The following is an 18,417-nucleotide window of genomic DNA, read 5'->3' as shown; positions in this document are numbered from 1 at the left end:
AAATCGGACGCCCTTGTTGAATACACTGTACTGCAGCAATGCAGATGTTTCTATTTTCCTTTGTCTACATTACCTTCGACCATGACCGTTAGACATACCCCTTTTTGTCCATTGAGGCACACATTTTTTTCCCAACCTCTACAGAGGATTTATGTTTCATGCATCATAACCAATGATGGTTGTCCTATGTCATTGCCCTAATTGTTTTTTTATTAGTTCTTTCGAGGTGAATTGGCCTCCCGGTGATACCTATGTACTACTGTATCTAGCAATACCCTTATACCAGGAAACATGATAGATTTATTCTTCTCTACCAGGGGTACCCCAACTTCTTCTACTTCTCTTAGTCAAATTATACCGGTTAACCCCGGGCCGGAATCCGACCGGCTGTCTTTTGAGACCCACTGGGCGGTGAGCAAATTTACTTTGTCCCATTGGCTGATGGTATCCTTATCAGCTCACCGCCTCCGATAGCGAATCTTTCCTTCTTTTCGCCTGCGATTTTGCTTCTTTTTTCTTTGACTCAACCCCACGCGTTTTGTTCCCCTTTCCTTTCTCCCCCAGTCTCTCTTTTTGGCCTTTCTTTCTTTCCTTGTCTGGCCTTGATAATGTCTGCCTCTCTCCCTGGCAATCGGGATATTCCCGCGTCGCAATATGACTTGAGCACCTACTGGGGGCGTGTTCGCCATGCGGCAGACATCTCCGACCCAAGGTAAGCAGTCACAATTCCCTCGAAACGGCCTTCAGTCGCTCAATCTGTCTTTGAAAGATTTTACATGGCTTGAGTGGACTGTTTGCTTTTTTCTATGTGCAAATCTGATGCTTTCGTTTAGGACGTTGCTCGTTTCGTCCTCGGGTTTGGAGCAGGCAAAGAGCCTGATTTCCTCCTACAAGCAGAACCATATTCCTACCATGTCGCCTGACTTGTGGCATGCCAAGAAGGTGGTTGACTCTACATTGCATCCGGGTATGTTATCTTTTACCTCAGTTCTTAGATAATGATGTAACTTACGGTTTTTACGCTCGATAGACACCGGCGAACCTGTTTTCCTCCCGTTCCGCATGTCGTGCTACGTTTTGTCTAACTTGGTCGTCACGGCTGGTATGCTTACACCGGGACTGAAGGTATGGAATAAATGATGAACTGGTGCGCAATGGACAATACGATCTGACTTGCATTAGACCACCGGTACTCTTCTCTGGCAGATCGGTAACCAATCGCTTAACGTGGCGGTCAACAACGCAAACGCAAACAAATCCACACCTCTTTCGTTATCCCAAATTGGCAAGTCATACATGATGGCCGTGTCGGCTTCGTGTTCGGTGGCGCTTGGTCTCAACGCTTTGGTTCCCCGACTTAAGAACATTTCACCCAACACCAAGCTTATTATGGGCCGTCTGATCCCATTCGCTGCCGTGTCTAGCGCCAGTGCCTTGAACGTGTTCTTGATGCGTGGTGAGGAGATCAGACAAGGAATTGACGTTTACCCCGTCCTTTCTGAGGCGGAGAAGAAGAAGCGTGAGGAAACCGGTGAACCTATCGAGAGTCTGGGCAAGAGTAAGAAGGCCGCTACCCTTGCGGTCGGAGAGACCGCCATCAGCCGTGTGTTGAACGCCACCCCAGTCATGGTTGTGCCGCCTTTGATCCTGGTCAAGTTGGAGAAGACCGCATGGCTCAGGGCCCGACCACGCATGGTGACCCCTGTCAACCTGGGTTTGATCTTGGCTACATCTGTGTTTGCTCTTCCTCTTGCTCTGGGTGCTTTCCCCCAGCGCCAGGCGATTAGTGCGCAGTCCTTGGAGGAGGAGTTCTGGAGCAAGGGAGGAAAGGATGGACAGGTTGAGTTCAACCGGGGAATGTAAGCTCTGAGGGAAGCTACATTCGAGGGTTATACAATTCAGTCTAGGCTGGAAGGAGTTGATAGACAGATATATACGCATCTACAAGTACAGAGTAGATAGATGGTTGTCTATAGCATTTACATTATAAATAATAGACTTGTTGAATTCAAACTCATTATCACGCAATGCTTAAAACAAATGCAAATATATAGTCGCTCAAAACACAAGTTCATAACTTCGTACCAAAATATATATCGGCAGGCCCAACATGACTCCGTCGACCCTGCAATTCCGGCTGTCTTCTCCCCTGAATAACCGACTCGAACATCTCGGCAATATCAAACAACCGATCATCACCACCCGGTCTCCCCATCAACTCCAACCCAATCGGGACACCCAGCGGCGCGGACTCGGACGGCGAACTAAAACCAGCTATAACGATAATCAGCACTCATCCATCTCCGCTTTTCTCAAAAAGAAAGGGGGGGAAACAAAAGACCTACCCGGAATACAAATAGCAGGACACCCCGTCAACGCCGCCAAAATCCCATTCCTGCCCGGCTGAACCATCGACCCTACCTCCACAACCAACTGTCTCTGATGCGGATACACCAGCGCATCGAGCGCATTCTCCTCAAAGCACGCCGCGACCGACGCCTTCAATTCGCCGATTCGCTGCAGTCTCGCGCGATACTCGGGGCTTGAGGGTGTGAATTCCGCTGTTAACGTCTGGTGGAAGACGGGGGTTAGGGCTGCCTCGTGGTAGTCGCCGCTTTTGGCGATGGAGGATAAGCTCGTGTGGGGGGTGTATTGAATAGAGGGGGATTGGAGGAAGGAGTCGAGGACGGTGCGGAATTCGAAGGATTGGGTGTCGAGGTTTGAGCGGAGGGTTGGGACGTCCCAGGTTGGTGTTTGGGATTGGGGGAGGTGGATGAATTCGAGGGTGAGGGTTGATTTTGATGGTGAGGAGGAGGAGGTTTGGACTTTTTGTAAAGCGTTCAGGATGGTTTGATTTATCATTGCAGACTCGGGGATGTTGAAATCACCAAAGTAGGATGTTAATACTCCTATCCTGAGGTGTTTCCCCTTTATCTCTGATGGAGATGGAGGGACTTTGATATCATCATCCCTCATGACATCAAACAAAGTCCGCACATCACTCACGACTCTCCCCATGGGCCCAGCAACATCCTGCGTCTCAGAAACAGGAAACACTCCCTCCTTCGAAACGACTCCCTTCGACGGCCGAAATCCAACAATCGAGCACGCCGACGCCGGCGAGCGCAGCGAGTTCACCGTATCACCACCACAACCCAGCAGGCCGAAATTCGCCGCCAGCGCCGCGGCAGTCCCGCCGGAGGAGCCGCCAGGCGTGCGGGTGAGGTCGTACGGGTTACGCGTTTGCCCGCCCAGCGAGGAGATGGTTGCGCCCTCGAGGGAGAACTCGTGGAGGTTAGCTTTTGCGAGGATGATTGCGCCTGCGGCGCGGAGTTTGGAGACGACAACTGCATCAGTGGATGTTTGGAGAGATTTGAGGGCTTTCACACCGGAAGTCGTGGGCATGTCTTTTGTGGTGTAGGTATCTTTGAGGATGATGGGGATGGCGTGGAGGGGTGGGAAGGGGAGGTCATTTTGCACGAGGTGGGTTGTTTCGGCGTCTTTCTGGCGGGCGTAGTCGAGGGCGTTTTTGTTAACTGTTATCAGGGCTTTGAGGGTGTGATTGTACTCCGAGATGCGGGCGAGATAGGCTGTGATGATCTCGGTGCAGGTGGTTGTTTGGTTGCGGAGGGCGAGGTGGAATGAGGCGATGGTGAATTCTTGGATGTCTGCTTGGTTGTCTATCGGTGAGGATAGACCGGGCATCATGTACTGTATACCCATCCAAGTTGAATATTCTAAATATGACAAAAGGACGGTAGATACAGCGGTAGATGCCGGTTTATACCCAGGTTCATCTATCAGCAATTGGAGAATTTGGAGTAAGTATGAGGTGGAAATCGCCGGTGAGGGGCAACGCTAGTCGTTGGAGTCTTTGGCGCCAATTGGAGATGGTTTCAATAATTTCGCGATAGTCAGCCAGCCATAAGAATTAGATAACTGATATTTGAGATTTCACATGCCCCCATTCACGAGGAACTTGAGGCCTGAGCTTTCAAGATAACGCAGGTTATAACCACCCCCTCCTTCATCGCGAGCTACTCCAATGGTATGCGGCAGCACCTATGCGCCCATAGCTGAGCATTTGGCTTCAAGCTACAGGGGTACCTAGCCTGCTCACCGTCTGCCTCTTTGACCTCTGGAAGGGGCCATTCCAATGCAAATGTAAGATAGGGATGAGAGGGATCGCCAGACGAGGCGGAGATGATGTTGGAGATGGATTGGCCTCGAGCGGGGGCGTGGAAACCAGTCTAATTATATTAGAAAAGGCATTAGCAAATTTCACGATAGATAGGATAGAGAAAGGGGATTGGTATCTTTATATTCCAACATGTTTAATCACCTCATTGGCTTCCCCGTCTTTGTCTGGCTCTCCTTTGGGATTTACTGCGTGTGAGATCGTCGTTAAACTCGCGGACAATCCGTGATGTCTCGATTACAGAGAAAAATTCTTTTAGATGACACACTTTGGCAACGAGGGCTGTTCAGGGCTCATCGTGATTGAGGATGGAGATTGTCCCTGGTGGGTTGACGGGGATACTGAAGGCGACGGAGATGACCATTGTGTAGCTGTGTGGTGTAGATGAGGCCAATTAAATTGAATCAAATGGTTAAATAGATAGCAAGAATGGTGATGGTGATGGAATTCGAAGCCTTACTCGTAAACGATGGTTAAATTTTGACCTTGGTTGCCTTGAAGTCCGAATTTGGCAAAAGTCGATGATGGAAGTATCATCGACGATGCAAATGCTAGTATTGTCAAATGATATATATGTACAGCACACCGTATCCTCATACTGATCAGCTTCATGTCATGGAAGAAATCAAGTCGGTATAATCGAGGGACTAATCTAGTCATCCCTCCTTGCAATCACATGTAGCTAAATAATGAAACGAAGAGAAAGAAGTGAAGAGAAGAAAAGAGGCAACAAAAAAAAAAGTGAAGCGAAGAGACGTAGGTACCGGAGCACACGAATTACCAATGGTAAAGTCAGAATAAATAGTAGACAAACAAAACCTATGCAAAATATAAACCTGTATCATATCACCAGCGCCCGTCGAAGATAGAATAAGATATAAAAGCAGAATGATGGATCTCATCCACAATGCTGAGAAGATAATGTAAAAAAGACAAACCCCCATAAGCCCTTAGATCCAGGCCAAGCCATTAAGAAAGTAAGAAAGAAGAAAAAAGATATCAAATAAGTCCTCCGTGATATATGAAGCCATGTTTTGGTCCTTGGTGTGTTTTTTTTGTCTGAATTTTTCCTCTTGTTTCATATCTCCCTTTACCCATAGTGCTTCGCAGGTAAGGGCTTCTCATCACGTCGAATGATTGCCAAATCCTTGACTCCTTGTCCAGCATAAAGGGCGCGTAACTCCATATTCCCGGCGATGTCCCTCGTGGCCCAGACCTGCAAAGCAATGATCCCGTAGTCATCGTCAATTGGCAGCACGCCTGCCATATCATCCCTGAAAAGTATTATCCAAGAAAAAAGAATGAAACCATCCATCATCGCTGTGTATGTACCCATACAAAAACTAAAGGGAGGCTAGCTCCATAGTCTGGAGAAACCGTAAAGGCCTAAACGGCCGCAACAGCTAGGCGTGAGAAGGTATTCGACGCAAAGAGTGTGTTGGCTATGGGCGTTGAGTGGTGGTGGTAGTGGTCGTGCGCCGCAATTGCTGCCCAATCCGCAAAGCTTCAGTACCGTCGTCGATCAGAGATTCCTTAAACCAAGGGTGTTTTAAAGCTTGCTTCGCAGTAATACGTTGCTTGGGATCGTAGACAAATATTTGCCGCAAAAGATCAAGGAATAACCGGTGAAAAGTGGTGTTGACTGGGATAAATTCCTGCAGATCATGTTAGCGTCTGAATCTGATAGATATCGACGTTTTTACGTACTGAAAGCTGTTTCATAGCTCTCACATACTTGCGAGAAGGCCGCGTCGTTTCCTCATTAGGATAATCCAGCTTGTTTCGGTTGAAGTATCTGCATCGCCCGTTAGATCAATCGAATTTGAGAATTGATCCATAAAAACTTACTTGGCTGACTGATTCGTACTCCCAGTCCGTCCGCCTTGCATCACTTGCCTGACAAGTCTGGTATCGATACGCTGTCCGATGACAGCCTCCATCATCGCCAAATGCTCCAGATTATCGTGAGTCTGAAAGAGTGCATCGCCCGTGAAGAACTCCACGAGAATGCAACCGATACTCCAGATATCGCAGGGGAAACTCCAGCCAAGATTTAGGATGATTTCCGGTGCCCGATAATGCCTGGTTGAGACAACAGACGAGTGATATTCATCATCGAAGGTTGCAGAGCCAAAGTCAATCAAACGGATCTCACTATCGAGCAAGACCCGTCTTTGACGTGCATTCCGAGACGTTGCATGTGATGAGGAGGGGATTGTTCGGTTGTACGTAAACGTCTGATATGCGTTATTCACAAGGAGAATGTTTTCGGGCTTCAAGTCGGTGTGAATGAGGTTGAGGTCATGAAGGACTATTGGATTAGCATCAAGCTTCGCCATAAAATGAAGGGGGGGAAAAAACTCACAGGCTACACTCGTGAAGAGCTGTCGGGCGAAATTTTGGATTTGGCTACTGGGAAAAGGCACAAACCCGTTTCCTTTCAAGAAATCAAAGACACTCTGTCCCAGTAAATCTGTGACGATGCAGATGTGTTTCCGATAGTCGAAACAGTCCCGCAGGTGAATGCATTTGTTTCGATTTTGCTTGTCATTGGAGGCCAAAGTTGACAGCACACGGAGCTCGATCCTTGATGCATCACGGTATTTCTGGATGGAGCGGATGATTTTGATCGCACAGCGAGATTTTCGGTGCTTGTCGTACGCTTCGACCACCTTACCAAATGTTCCTTGCCCGAGTAACTTGATGATTGAGTCTTCAAACTAGGTCAGCATCATGCTAATCCAGTCTATGGGCATAACATACATCGTTCTGTCAATGGGGTATCTGGGTTCACAACATAATGTCCATCATCGTCGTCAAATTTTTCGTTCCTATTCCCATACTAAAAAAAAAAAAATTAGTAACCAGACGTCGATAAGAGCATGCTGGATGACTTACATCACGAATGACAGGCACAGGGACATCCTTGGCCTTGATCGGTGGCTTGGGAGGAGGAACATAGCTCAGAAAAGCATCTCCCGCCGTCTCCAACTCTCGCCGCTTTTGCTCATCGCGAGCAGACTTCCGGGTAGTCACCCGTTTTCGCTTCTGGCCGATGCTGGCATCCTCATAGTAGATGCCATTATTGGCACCGGTGCTGCCCTGGGAGCCTAGAGAAGTCGGGGCAGTAGTGTGCAGCGACGTTGTTCGGTCTGTCGATATCGAGGCCGCCGACGAATCCTCCCCATACTGTTGCGGGTTTATCGAATACGAGGGACGATCATAGTACCCTAGATCGTACGCCGTCTCGATACCAGTCCGTCTTCTCTTACCCGCGGGTTGTGGAGCAATATTGCCATTTGCGGCCGGGACCGTGGAAGCAGTCGCAAGACTGCGAGAGGCGGCATGAGATTGCTCCGGGGGAGGGGTGTCATCAATGACAATGACCTCCTTGGGGATGCCATTCTTGTAAAACTCGCCCCAATCCGGCTTCTTCCTCCTGCTATTGTCTCCCGAGGGGCCCGTGCTAAGTCCATTCTGACTTGGAGGCATCGTGACGGGGGTCGATGCCGCAGGAACCAGTTTAGGAGACTGGGCAAAAGGGAGTGTAGTAGTCGGTGGGTTGACGGCGTAAGGATACGAGGGGGCCAGACGAGCGGTGCTTGCGGCGGTAGTGGTCGGATATGATGCGTTTGCTTGGTACGCCTGGTGATGGGGATATCCGTAATGCTGGTGGTGATGCGAAGGATGCGTCGCAGTCGCCGTGGAGGGCGTAGACATGATGAACAGAGAAATCCAGCCGGTCGTATGAACGGCGGATGTTGGAGGATACGGACAGGTTGTGGAGGGGAGGAGGAAGAAGAGGAGAGAGGTTCAGTGTCGGTTCGCAGGCCGGCCGTCCCAGTAATCAATCTACTTTGGACAGGGGACTCGAGATTCCAGGCCTGACACGCGGTGGTCTCGCAAGGGACGCTGACGAGGGAAAAGGAGAGAATCTAATTGAGAGGTGAAAAAAAGGAACGAGAAGAAAAAAGATTGAAAAGGAAGAGTCGTCTCGACAAGGAGGATGCGTGGGGATGACGACGGGCGAGGCGGTCGGTCGGGAGAGAAAGAAGCGTAATCGTAGTAATTCAGGTGTGTCTCATTTGCTTTTCAGCAAGAGAGAAAGAGGCAGGAGTCACAGTACCATTGAGGAGAAAGAAAACCATCTGTTCCAGCTGTCGACCGTGAACAACCCAGAAACAGGGCGAAGGAGAGCGGACAGAGATTGGTTGAGGTGGAAGACTTTCTCTGGCAGCGTAAGAGAGACACGGGGAATGAGGACTTGCGATGGCGCCTCGCCGCTTCGCTCGTGCACTCAAAGCGGAGGGTTCGTTTCGGCTACGAACAACCTACGATCCAGCCAAAAACACACACTGGAACCGTCAATCTCGATGAAAAACAATATGAAATCACCACAACTACACCGTGATTTTACTGTCTTCACCGAGTATGGATTGTAGCATTTGCACACCTTCTATACTCTGTTTCTGTGCCTCAGATCGCAAGGCTCATCCAGCCCTGGGGCGACATAGCGTCAGATGAGGTCTAGGCTTGGGACGCCACACTCAGGATTTCCTGACAAAGCCCTGCTCATTGGTGTGCTATTATCCGTCTATCATGGAATTGTAAGAACCAACTCAATCCATCGCAACAACTATCAGTTGCCAATTAGACCTCACCCCCTCCTCACTATCTGCTCTTTTCCCCTTCTTTTTTTCATCTCCTGTGGCGACATCGCGAGAACAACGCAATGGGCACATTTCGCCCACCGTAGTCCGCAGCATGTCATGCGTTCCCACTAACCCTATTGGGCGATGGCGCCGTCGCGCGTAGAAAAAACCCCCTCCGCTTTTCGGCTGCTTTCACTGACATCATCTCCTGCTTTGATTCTCATCGTCTGATCAGAATTGGAGATCCTGGTTGATTCTGCGCGGTGATTGGCATTGCTGCTTGCTGGGGTTGTTGGTCGGTTGATCGTCAATTGTGTTATTTCCACCACTCCCCCTTGCTCTTTTCTCATTGCCAAATGTCCTTTTCTTCGTTCCTGGCCTACAAGCGTTGCCGTGATGCAATGGCCAGTCTCTAACTCGAAGCGGAAATGTCCACCGTAGGATGGATGGAAATATCCACGATTTAAGCCAACAGAGAAAATTTTCAAATTAGCTATTCATCATATCTATTCACATCTCAAGGGGAGGATATCTCGTGCTTCTTGATGAAGCCTCCCAAACTGATTTATCTCACATCCAGTCAGGAGAGGGTCTCTCCATCCACATAACATAGGGTATCTCCAGGCGATCTCTTCATAAGACAACCTCTAGATTCCACGGTAATTAAAATTTCTGATACATAATGAAAAAACAAGAGAGAAGAATGCAGTGTTTCCCCAACCCCCGTGTAAAAATGCATGCACAATGAAAAAAGCATCTGTAACGCAACCCACGTAAAAGGCTTAAATGCACCGCAACGCCTAAAACCACGGTCCTGCGCAGTAACCGTGCGGAACTTGAAATTGTAGCGCGGAATGATGAAGAGCCCGCCACTGCTCTGATGATTGGGGGCAGACGAATCATAGGACAAGTAGCCTGGGCTCAATCAGTCCAGTCGGTCTTCTTTCACATCTTTCGAGTATGCCTTTTGTATATGCCTCGAGCCTCTGCCATCGAGCTCGAGCATGAACAAAATGTCTCGGACCTGTATCCCAGACCCTTTTTCTTTGTCTTCGCGCCAGGCACCAAGACGTCTGGTGGGCGCAGCCGCTGGTTCTCCGGATTTTCCAGGTTTATCTGGAGTTGCAGCTGGAGTTGCCGTATTCACCCGTGATGGTGTTGAAAAGCCACTGCCAGTGGCTGGGCCTCTGTTAAGCCATGAGTATGATTTCTTGGTACCAAACATGCGCCCAGAAAGCATGCTATTGGTGGCCATTCGTGCAGTCTCGACGGATTGCTGGTGTTGCTGGGCTTCGCTTGCTTTTGCATCATGCATCTTCCTGGCTTCCTTCTTGGTAACTCCTTTCTTATCGAAGCTCGGAGTCTTCTCGCCAATTGGCGTGGATGCCCCAGAGCCTGGCATATCTACAGAGTCGGATCTGCTTCCTGCGCTTTCTCCTAGAATGGCATTTGCGCTACGCTTAGCACGTTTTGCGGCACGAATCTCTTCATAGGAGTTATCTCTGTCCATGAGCATGCGGTATTTCTGAGGAAGTGTTCTCTTAGATTGTTGTTCGGTTTCCGAGTGGGATCCTGGATTTTTGTCAGCATTTGCAATATATTTAGTAGTTCAATTTGCAACATACGCTTGATTGGGGTTGCCTTAGGGGTCTCTGCATGTCCGTTAGTTGGAGCAGCAGATGATGCCACGTCCTTCCATTCAACTGGCACTGCCCCATGCGAGTGTGCACGCCGGCTCCTGGCAAGTGTAGAAGAATAGTCAATGACGTTTCTCAGGCGTTCCTCGCAGGAAATCGACATTAAATTAAGGATATCCACCAACGGAGCTCCTTCTTGATTCAAAATAGTTTGTCCCGTTCGTACCACAGATGAACCATCAGGACCGGTAACTTCGATCGGCTGAGGACGGCCTGGAACGGGATGGAATAGCCCTTCGGCAGGTATGCGAACACCAAGCTCAAAACCACGCCTTTGCAACTTCTGTTCCAGCACCTTTGTCAAAAGAAATGGTTCCTGCAAATGATATTGCGCGCGCCTAGCTGCTTCTGTATCCTCGCGGGTAGGTTCGTTCGGGTCTTTGAACGGTGCAGGAGGCTGGGACGACGCCGGCTCAGTATAGAATGAGTCTTGAGTAGTTGGAGGTTTCAACTGCGACGGCTCGTTGAAGCTGGGGGCAGAGGAGATTGTTCCAGTAGTAGAAGGCTGCGACGTAAAAGAGAGGTTTGCTGGTGGAGGTTGCTGTTGTTGAAGATGATGCTGTTGCTGTGGCGGCGGTGGCTGCTGAGGCCGAGGGGGCTGTTGCGCCTGCACACCAGGCCCTGAGTAACTGCTGGTAAGAAAAGCTTCCTCCTCCCTAACATCAATACCCGAGGATGCCAGAACATCCGTCAACTCAGCAGCATCTGTAGCCTTTTCCACGGGGCGAGAGGGCGGTCCCATTGCGCCTGGAGGGGGAGGAGGCGCTGGCGTCGTTGGAGCCATGCCGTTCATATTTGTCCCGTTCATCGTTGGCGACTGAGTCTGCGGCAGCTGCAGAGTTCCAAAACTCGGAGAAGCATAAGGTGATTGTGTTTGCGACTGCGGGAGAGGCGAGAATTGTTGTCGTTTTTGAGGAGGAATGCCACCGTTCACTGGAGACGGTGCTGCACTGGGCGACGGGGAGGAGACGGGAGGAGAGAAAGATTGCTGCGAGGCAAACTGCTGTGGTTGAGTCTGCGCCATGATGACCGAAGTGTACGAGTCCAACGAAAAATTTGCACGAGAAAGTTGATATCAGATTCTGTCACGGCTGCCGAGATGGGGAGAGAACACCCGCGCGTGGGTCGAAGAAGTGAGCGGATTGCTCGAACCGCCACCACCACCAACTGTAACCATCTCAGGGCCTCTGGTCAAACATAGATCCGTGATCCACACCGGGGACGCTTTCGAGCGGGAAGCTGTGGGCGAGTGAATGAGCTGGGGTCGATGATGTTGACCGCGTATGGACAGGGAGCTTTCACTTGACGAGGTTTGCTTCGAGATCCCGCAGGTAGCTTGGTGTCACGTGCGCGCTTATGTAACAATTCCATCGGGGTTCGGGCGCTCTGCTGTTTCTATCAAGTGAATTGGAGAGAAGTGTAACACTGGCAGTGGATGCTGCTCATTCCTGACAATTGAACGCGATTCACCCACTGAATATTGCATTCACTTTCACCTCAAGGGAATCTGCTCTCCTGTGCTCCGTGCCGGTCATGATCTTGTCGCGCCGCGACATTTGAAAGACCGTCAAATCGAGGCGGCTTCAATCGGGCTCTCCTAACTTTCTGCTCATATAGCTATCACTTACTCCTCAGATTACGATAAAAAAGCTCTTTGACGAGATAATCCCACGATAATACGATCATCTGATATAAACGAGTTGCACCATGGCCGCAAAGCGCAAGGCGTCGGCCCTTAACGCCGCCATCGATGATGAGCCTGTCGACCCGTCCGATGAACTGGCTTTTTACTGCCTAGGTGGAGGTAACGAGGTCGGACGATCATGTCACATTATTGAATATAAGGGAAAAACTGTCATGGTGTGTTGCATTAAATCCTTCTGGAATTGGCGATGGCTAACGGCTGGCGTTTTCTAGCTTGACGCTGGCATGCATCCCGCGAAAGAAGGGTTCTCTGCGCTTCCTTTCTTCGATGAGTTTGACTTGAGTACGGTGGATATTCTTTTGATAAGCCAGTACGTGGAATACCCTTTCTCTCTCAGAGTTCATTTTGGCGCAATTCCATTTCTCTCGGGTGCAAGAGGTTCTGGGCCCTGTTACGCGATAACCAGGACAGCGTGGTGGCCCAGACTTTTATCCATGAAGGAGTATTGTGCTTCGATGATACAGACCCTAGTTCCCATCATGTATATCAGAAACTCAATACAAATCATTCCAGCTGCTCACTTGGTGTCCTGTGTTTGTATCTTTGTATCTGCGCATAGCTGTTGCTCTTCAATACTGTTTCATGTCATTAAATTCTGCCATGCTTTGTTTTACTGTAACCACTGGCTGATGATTGGAACTTGACAGTTTCCACGTCGATCATTCCTCCGCTCTTCCCTATGTCCTCAGCAAGACCAACTTCAAAGGCCGTGTCTTCATGACACATGCCACCAAGGCCATCTACAAATGGCTTATCCAAGATAATGTCCGTGTCAGCAATACAGCATCTTCATCGGACCAGCGCACCACCTTGTACACCGAACATGACCACCTTTCTACCCTCCCCTTGATCGAAACAATCGACTTCAACACAACTCATACCATCAACAGCATTCGCATCACTCCCTTCCCTGCAGGTCATGTTCTTGGTGCTGCAATGTTCTTGGTTTCTATCGCCGGATTGAACATTCTTTTCACTGGCGACTACTCCCGTGAGGAGGATCGACATCTTATCCCAGCCGAAGTACCCAAAGGCATCAAGATCGATGTCTTGATCACCGAGTCCACGTTCGGAATATCATCTAACCCTCCTCGCTTGGAACGTGAGGCAGCACTTATGAAGTCGGTAACGGGTGTATTAAATCGTGGCGGAAGAGTTCTGATGCCGGTGTTCGCCCTCGGCCGTGCTCAAGAACTGCTGCTCATTCTAGACGAATACTGGGAACGACACCCTGAATTGCAGAAAATTCCAATTTACTACATCGGAAATATGGCACGACGATGCATGGTCGTGTATCAGACATATATAGGAGCGATGAATGATAATATTAAGCGACTCTTCCGACAGCGAATGGCAGAGGCAGAAGCAAGTGGCGATAAAAGTGTCAGCGCTGGACCTTGGGATTTCAGATTCGTTCGAAGTCTGAGGAGTCTCGAAAGATTTGACGACTTGGGAGGGTGTGTCATGCTGGCCTCACCTGGTATGCTGCAGACAGGAACAAGTAGAGAGCTGCTTGAGCGATGGGCCCCAAGTGAGCGTAATGGTGTCGTGATGACCGGTTACAGCGTCGAAGGAACAATGGCCAAGCAGTTACTGAACGAGCCTGAGCAGATCCCAGCCGTGATGTCAAGAGCAGCGGCAGCAGCAAGGAGAGGTGTCACTTCAGGGAACGAGGAGGAGCAAAAAGTTATGATTCAACGAAGGTGCACTGTGGACGAGATCAGTTTTGCTGCACATGTGGATGGCGTGGAAAATAGAAACTTCATCGAAGAAGTAGCTGCACCCGTTGTGGTATGTTATCCCTATTGGACTATGGCATTTCGGTATCTTACGATTTTTCTAGATTCTCGTTCACGGTGAGAAGCACCAAATGATGCGACTCAAGTCAAAGCTGCTCAGTCTCAACGTAGACAAGACCGTGAAGGTGAAGGTCTACACCCCAGCAAACTGCGATGAAGTTCGCATTCCTTTCAGAAAGGACAAGATTGCAAAGGTTGTGGGAAGATTGGCACAAGTGGCACCGCCTTCAGAGGAGGACAATGGCCAACTGATGGCCGGTGTCCTCGTTCAGAATGGATTCGACCTGTCACTCATGGCGCCTGACGATCTCCGTGAGTATGCCGGTTTGACGACCACAACTATCACATGCAAACAGCACATTACTCTCAGCTCCGCCAGCATGGATTTGATCAAGTGGGCACTCGAGGGTACGTTTGGAGCTATTGAAGAGGTTGGCACTCGCGAAGTACATACCAAGGAAGAGGGCAAAGACGATTCTTTGAAGGAGGATGCCGACGAAGAAATCCCGATGGAAAAGAGCCAAACGTACTTGGTCATGGGATGTGTCATCATCCGTCACAATCCTCGCACACGCGAGGTAGAGCTGGAATGGGAAGGCAACATGATGAATGACGGTGTTGCTGACGCAGTCATGGCGGTTCTCCTAACTGTTGAAAGCAGTCCTGCATCTGTGAAGCGTATGCTACCGTCCTGGATATAAAGTTTTGGTATGCTAACAGATCCTTAGAATCCGCCAAAAACAAACACCACCACCACCACCATCACGACGATGTGCCAGAACTGCCTAACCCCCACTCGCAGCTTGGATCTGAAGAGCGTTTCGCGCGTCTTCTCATGATGCTGGAAGCACAATTTGGATCTAACATTGCTCCCATTGAGCGTCCACGACTCCCGTCCGAGTTACTTGGCAATGGCGCAAAGAAACCCACTGAGAGCGCAGAGCAAACACCAGCCACAGAGGCAGAGGACGAAGACGACGAGCGCACCGCAGAACTGGAAGAGGTTGAACTTGCCCGACTGCACATGCTGGGAATCCCCGTTCCTGGTATTGAGATCAAGGTCGACAAGCATGTTGCTCGGGTATGGCTCGAGGATCTGGAGGTTGAATGCGCAAACCCTGTCATGAGGGATAGAGTCCGGGTAGTTGTTGAACGGGCCGTGGAAACCGTTGCTGGTATGTGGACTGAGGGTCCTTCGCCAGCGCCTGTTACGAATGGAACTGCAAAGGACAAGACTGGTGATGTCCCAAAGAGTGTTGAGATTGAGGCCAAGGCATGATGTATTATTTAGATGTGTGTACTATTTAGGGGCGTGGGAAACGATTTGCCTGATTCGAAAACCCAAAATACATATGCTAGGAAAATGATCTACAGACAGTGTCTTGCAGATCCCTACTCCATAAAGACCCTGTCATTTTAATACCATTGCTTATCAGCCCTGCTATGACGACAGTCCGTTAGAGTGGCGCCTAAATAACATAAAAGTATCCAAGTCGCTGTTGGAAGCTATCATTCCTTCTTAACACTGCCTCTTAATATCATTTACCCCCCTCCTGTCGGCTGTTCCAACTAGAAGAACTAGCCCCAACAACACTGCGTATCCTTGCTAGTTAGTTAGTGGGCGTTTATTACCTATCATGTCGAAAATGGCTTCATCTCAGTTACAGCAAGAAGCCAAAGAGGCAGCTTTCCAAGGCGACGTCGCAACGCTCCAACGGTGTTTTGAAAATGGACTTTCAGCAATGGATAAAAAGGTCTACCTTAACGCCTTACAAAATGGAGATGTTAAGACCTTTCAAGTGATTCTAGATGCCGGTGGGGATATCAATTTCACGATGGGCTACAGCGGTTCCCCATTAATCTCTGCACTGCGACACAAGCACCAGAATCTCCTTGAATTTCTTTTCTCACGTGGTGTTGATCCCAACATGGGAACCTATGGTCAACGGCTGCCCCCCCCTCAGCGTGGCCGTGCGGTATACAGATATCAAGTGGGTTAAAGTTATGTTGGAGAAAGGCGCGAGGATTGAAGGGACAGGAGCCTTGCATATTGCGGCAATTTTAGGAAATATCAACCTAATGAGGCTGCTGATCAAGTATGGGGCGGATGTTAATGAGATTCCATTTCTACATGTGGTTGCCTTTGTTGACTACCACCGTGAAGGGACGCCTCTCCACTGGGCAATTGCTGGGGGTCATGCTGAGGCTGTGGAGCTCCTGCTGGAGCATCATACAGATCTAAATATGGTTGATGTGGAGGGAGTCTCTGCCAGTGACCGTTTAAGTGAGTTTAGGAACAGTCTCGGCCTTTAAGTTAGTTGTCTGCCTATTTGGGGGTGTTGGGGGAGAGGGGGCCTATACAATGTATCTTGATTCTGGGTTATTGTGTGGCTTTTACGTTGATTAGAATCTGCATTCTATTTTTGGGGCTCACTGAGACTATTGCGAGTCTGTCTAGACTGGATAATCGATAATAATCATTTGCAAAATACTTTGCCAGTCAATTATCTCATAGCTTTGCGTTGCCCACGTAGCATAAAAACCGCCTACTCCACTGCAATCTTGGTAAAAACATCATTGATAACCCTCGCCGTCGTATCCACAATGATATCAATTTCCTCTTTAGACACGTTGTACGGCGGCGACAGGATGACATGATCACCGCGGACACCGTCTACACAACCCGTAGCACCGTATAGGGAAATAGAGTAGGCGGGTTTCAAGGCCGTCTCTTGGAGCAAGAAAGCGATGCTGGCTTCCACGGGGAATGGCTCTTTGGTTTGTTTGTCTTTGACAAATTCGATCTGGTCGTTATTAGTTGCTGTTGTTCTGTAAAAGAAGAAGAAAAATAACTCACCCCCCAAAACAGCCCTTTTCCTCGAATATCTCCAACATTAGGATGAGAGCCCAGTCGACTCTTAAGCCCACTTTCAAGATAAGCGCCCATCTTCCTCACATTCTCAACTAACCCTTCCTTCTTGATAACCCTCTGCACCTCCAACGCAGCAGCACACGAAACAGGATGACCCTGGTACGTCTGTCCATGTCGAAACACACCAGACCCTTTGTCTAGCACTTGCACAACGTTATCGCCAATCAGTATACCCGCAACAGGGGCGTATCCGCCTCCGAGACCCTTGCCGATGGTTTGAATGTCAGGGACGACATCTTCTTGTTCCCATGCGTGCAAGGTACCGCAGCGACCCATACCGCTCATAATCTCGTCGAGGATGAAGAGCGCGCCGTGGCGCTCGCAGACGGCTTTCATGGCGGGGAAGTACCCGGGGACGGCAGGGACGCAGCCCATGGACTGTGATTATTAGTAAATGGATGAGCGCTTTATGGTAGGTTAATATGTACGCACCGCACCGACAACAGGCTCCGCGAGAAAGGCACAAACAGTCTCCGGTCCTACGCGCTGGAATTCTGCATCCAACTCCGCGGCAAGACGGGCAACGTAGTCTCCGTCTGATTCGCCTTCTTTCTTGTCGCGGTAGGCGTAACATGGGGAGATGTGCGAGGTGTTCTGCGAGAGTATCGGCTCGAAAGGCTGTCGTCGAAGGACGTGACCACCTGCGCTCAGAGCGCCCAATGTGGCTCCATGGTAAGATGGTAAACGGGCGATGAACCGAGTACGTTGGGGTTGAGGGGATGGTAGTTCAAGGAAATATTGACGGGCGAGTTTGAGTGACGCTTCGATTGCTTCGGAGCCTTTTTGCATGTTAGTGGTAGGGTGAAGAGTGGATAATATTCTGCCTACCAGAGCTGACCACGAAAAGCTTAGTGAGCTTCCCACCCGTTGAATCAACCATGAACGAAGCAAGATCTTCAGAGACCTGAGTACCGAAAAAGGCAGTGTGGCAGTAGGATATCTGCTTGATTTGATCCACGATTGCCTGGTTCACCTGTTCATTGCCATGTCCCAGGCAAGAGACGGCAGCACCACCGGTTGAGTCGAGGAATTTCTGTCCATCCTCGAGATAGATGTAGCTGCCCTTGCTGCTGATGGCTTTCTTTGGGATGAAGCGAGTGTCTCTATGGAGCATCGCGCTCTGAGGAATTGGGTCTGTTCCATGTCAGTCAAGAAATACAGCTTGATTCATGATCACGTACTGCCTTGGGTCATGATTGAAATGATTCAGGATGAAGTATCAAGTAGATGAACTGGAGATATAGTGATTGAAGCTGAAAAATACAGATATTCGCTCGATGCATGTATTTATATGTTTAGTACACAGAATAGCCACGGCTATCTTGTATCTCCAACTGTCATTGCGGAGTTGGTGCGGGGTGCGGTTCGGCATGCCGATGGAGAGAAGCCGAGTGTATCATTGGCTTTCTTAGCCGAAGTTCGGTTATGTTAATT

General features: G+C 49.5%; 7 protein-coding genes across 7 annotated transcripts; 3 read left to right on the top strand and 4 right to left on the bottom strand.

Moving 5' to 3' along the window:
* Positions 1-608: 608 nt before the first annotated feature.
* Positions 609-1,863, top strand: ASPWEDRAFT_27455 (sideroflexin family transporter; the record flags this gene model as incomplete). The annotated part of the gene is made up of 4 exons (XM_040833001.1): positions 609-712; positions 834-967; positions 1,031-1,125; positions 1,183-1,863. The coding sequence occupies 4 exons, from the start codon at positions 609-611 to the stop codon at positions 1,861-1,863; spliced, it is 1,014 nt and encodes a 337-aa protein (XP_040688440.1).
* Positions 1,864-2,071: 208 nt separating this feature from the next.
* Positions 2,072-3,705, bottom strand: ASPWEDRAFT_27454 (amidase; the record flags this gene model as incomplete). Its single annotated transcript, XM_040833000.1, has 2 exons — positions 2,072-2,274; positions 2,346-3,705. 2 exons carry the CDS (start codon positions 3,703-3,705, stop codon positions 2,072-2,074), a joined length of 1,563 nt encoding a protein of 520 aa, XP_040688439.1.
* Positions 3,706-5,391: 1,686 nt separating this feature from the next.
* Positions 5,392-7,918, bottom strand: ASPWEDRAFT_739451 (putative protein kinase (Lkh1); the record flags this gene model as incomplete). Its single annotated transcript, XM_040839414.1, has 6 exons — positions 5,392-5,853; positions 5,906-5,993; positions 6,047-6,509; positions 6,564-6,911; positions 6,962-7,040; positions 7,097-7,918. The coding sequence occupies 6 exons, from the start codon at positions 7,916-7,918 to the stop codon at positions 5,641-5,643; spliced, it is 2,013 nt and encodes a 670-aa protein (XP_040688438.1). The 3' UTR covers positions 5,392-5,640.
* Positions 7,919-9,775: 1,857 nt separating this feature from the next.
* Positions 9,776-11,571, bottom strand: ASPWEDRAFT_51045 (uncharacterized protein; the record flags this gene model as incomplete). The annotated part of the gene is made up of 2 exons (XM_040837536.1): positions 9,776-10,422; positions 10,476-11,571. The coding sequence occupies 2 exons, from the start codon at positions 11,569-11,571 to the stop codon at positions 9,776-9,778; spliced, it is 1,743 nt and encodes a 580-aa protein (XP_040688437.1).
* Positions 11,572-11,964: 393 nt separating this feature from the next.
* On the top strand, positions 11,965-15,522 carry ysh1 (cleavage polyadenylation factor subunit YSH1). Its single transcript, XM_040835198.1, has 5 exons — positions 11,965-12,407; positions 12,465-12,562; positions 12,900-14,043; positions 14,096-14,729; positions 14,780-15,522. The coding sequence occupies exons 1-5, from the start codon at positions 12,255-12,257 to the stop codon at positions 15,328-15,330; spliced, it is 2,580 nt and encodes an 859-aa protein (XP_040688436.1). The 5' UTR covers positions 11,965-12,254; the 3' UTR covers positions 15,331-15,522.
* Positions 15,523-15,697: 175 nt separating this feature from the next.
* On the top strand, positions 15,698-16,364 carry ASPWEDRAFT_182899 (ankyrin repeat domain-containing protein; the record flags this gene model as incomplete). Its single annotated transcript, XM_040831960.1, has 2 exons — positions 15,698-16,027; positions 16,149-16,364. 2 exons carry the CDS (start codon positions 15,698-15,700, stop codon positions 16,362-16,364), a joined length of 546 nt encoding a protein of 181 aa, XP_040688435.1.
* Positions 16,365-16,439: 75 nt separating this feature from the next.
* On the bottom strand, positions 16,440-18,332 carry ASPWEDRAFT_39839 (aminotransferase, class III). Its single transcript, XM_040835197.1, has 5 exons — positions 18,165-18,332; positions 17,812-18,117; positions 17,416-17,762; positions 16,909-17,361; positions 16,440-16,855 (listed from the first exon to the last, which is right to left on the bottom strand). The coding sequence occupies exons 1-5, from the start codon at positions 18,175-18,177 to the stop codon at positions 16,598-16,600; spliced, it is 1,377 nt and encodes a 458-aa protein (XP_040688434.1). The 5' UTR covers positions 18,178-18,332; the 3' UTR covers positions 16,440-16,597.
* Between the last annotated feature and the right edge of the window lie 85 nt (positions 18,333-18,417).

This window comes from Aspergillus wentii (genome assembly GCF_001890725.1).
Source record: "Aspergillus wentii DTO 134E9 unplaced genomic scaffold ASPWEscaffold_4, whole genome shotgun sequence".
Taxonomy (NCBI): domain Eukaryota; kingdom Fungi; phylum Ascomycota; class Eurotiomycetes; order Eurotiales; family Aspergillaceae; genus Aspergillus; species Aspergillus wentii.
This window is presented reverse-complemented; position numbering and strand designations above follow the sequence as displayed.

Excerpts from the sequence above, each read along its gene's own strand:
- ysh1 (XM_040835198.1), top strand. The coding sequence starts at position 12,255 with ATGGCCGCAAAGCGCAAGGCGTCGGCCCTTAACGCCGCCATCGATGAT. Across the intron at positions 12,563-12,899 it reads GATATTCTTTTGATAAGCCA|TTTCCACGTCGATCATTCCT; the intron begins GTACGTGGAATA and ends GGAACTTGACAG. Across the intron at positions 14,044-14,095 it reads AAGTAGCTGCACCCGTTGTG|ATTCTCGTTCACGGTGAGAA; the intron begins GTATGTTATCCC and ends CGATTTTTCTAG.
- ASPWEDRAFT_39839 (XM_040835197.1), bottom strand. Across the intron at positions 17,763-17,811 it reads GCTTTTCGTGGTCAGCTCTG|GCTCCGAAGCAATCGAAGCG; the intron begins GTAGGCAGAATA and ends ACATGCAAAAAG. Across the intron at positions 16,856-16,908 it reads GAAAAGGGCTGTTTTGGGGG|ATCGAATTTGTCAAAGACAA; the intron begins GTGAGTTATTTT and ends AATAACGACCAG.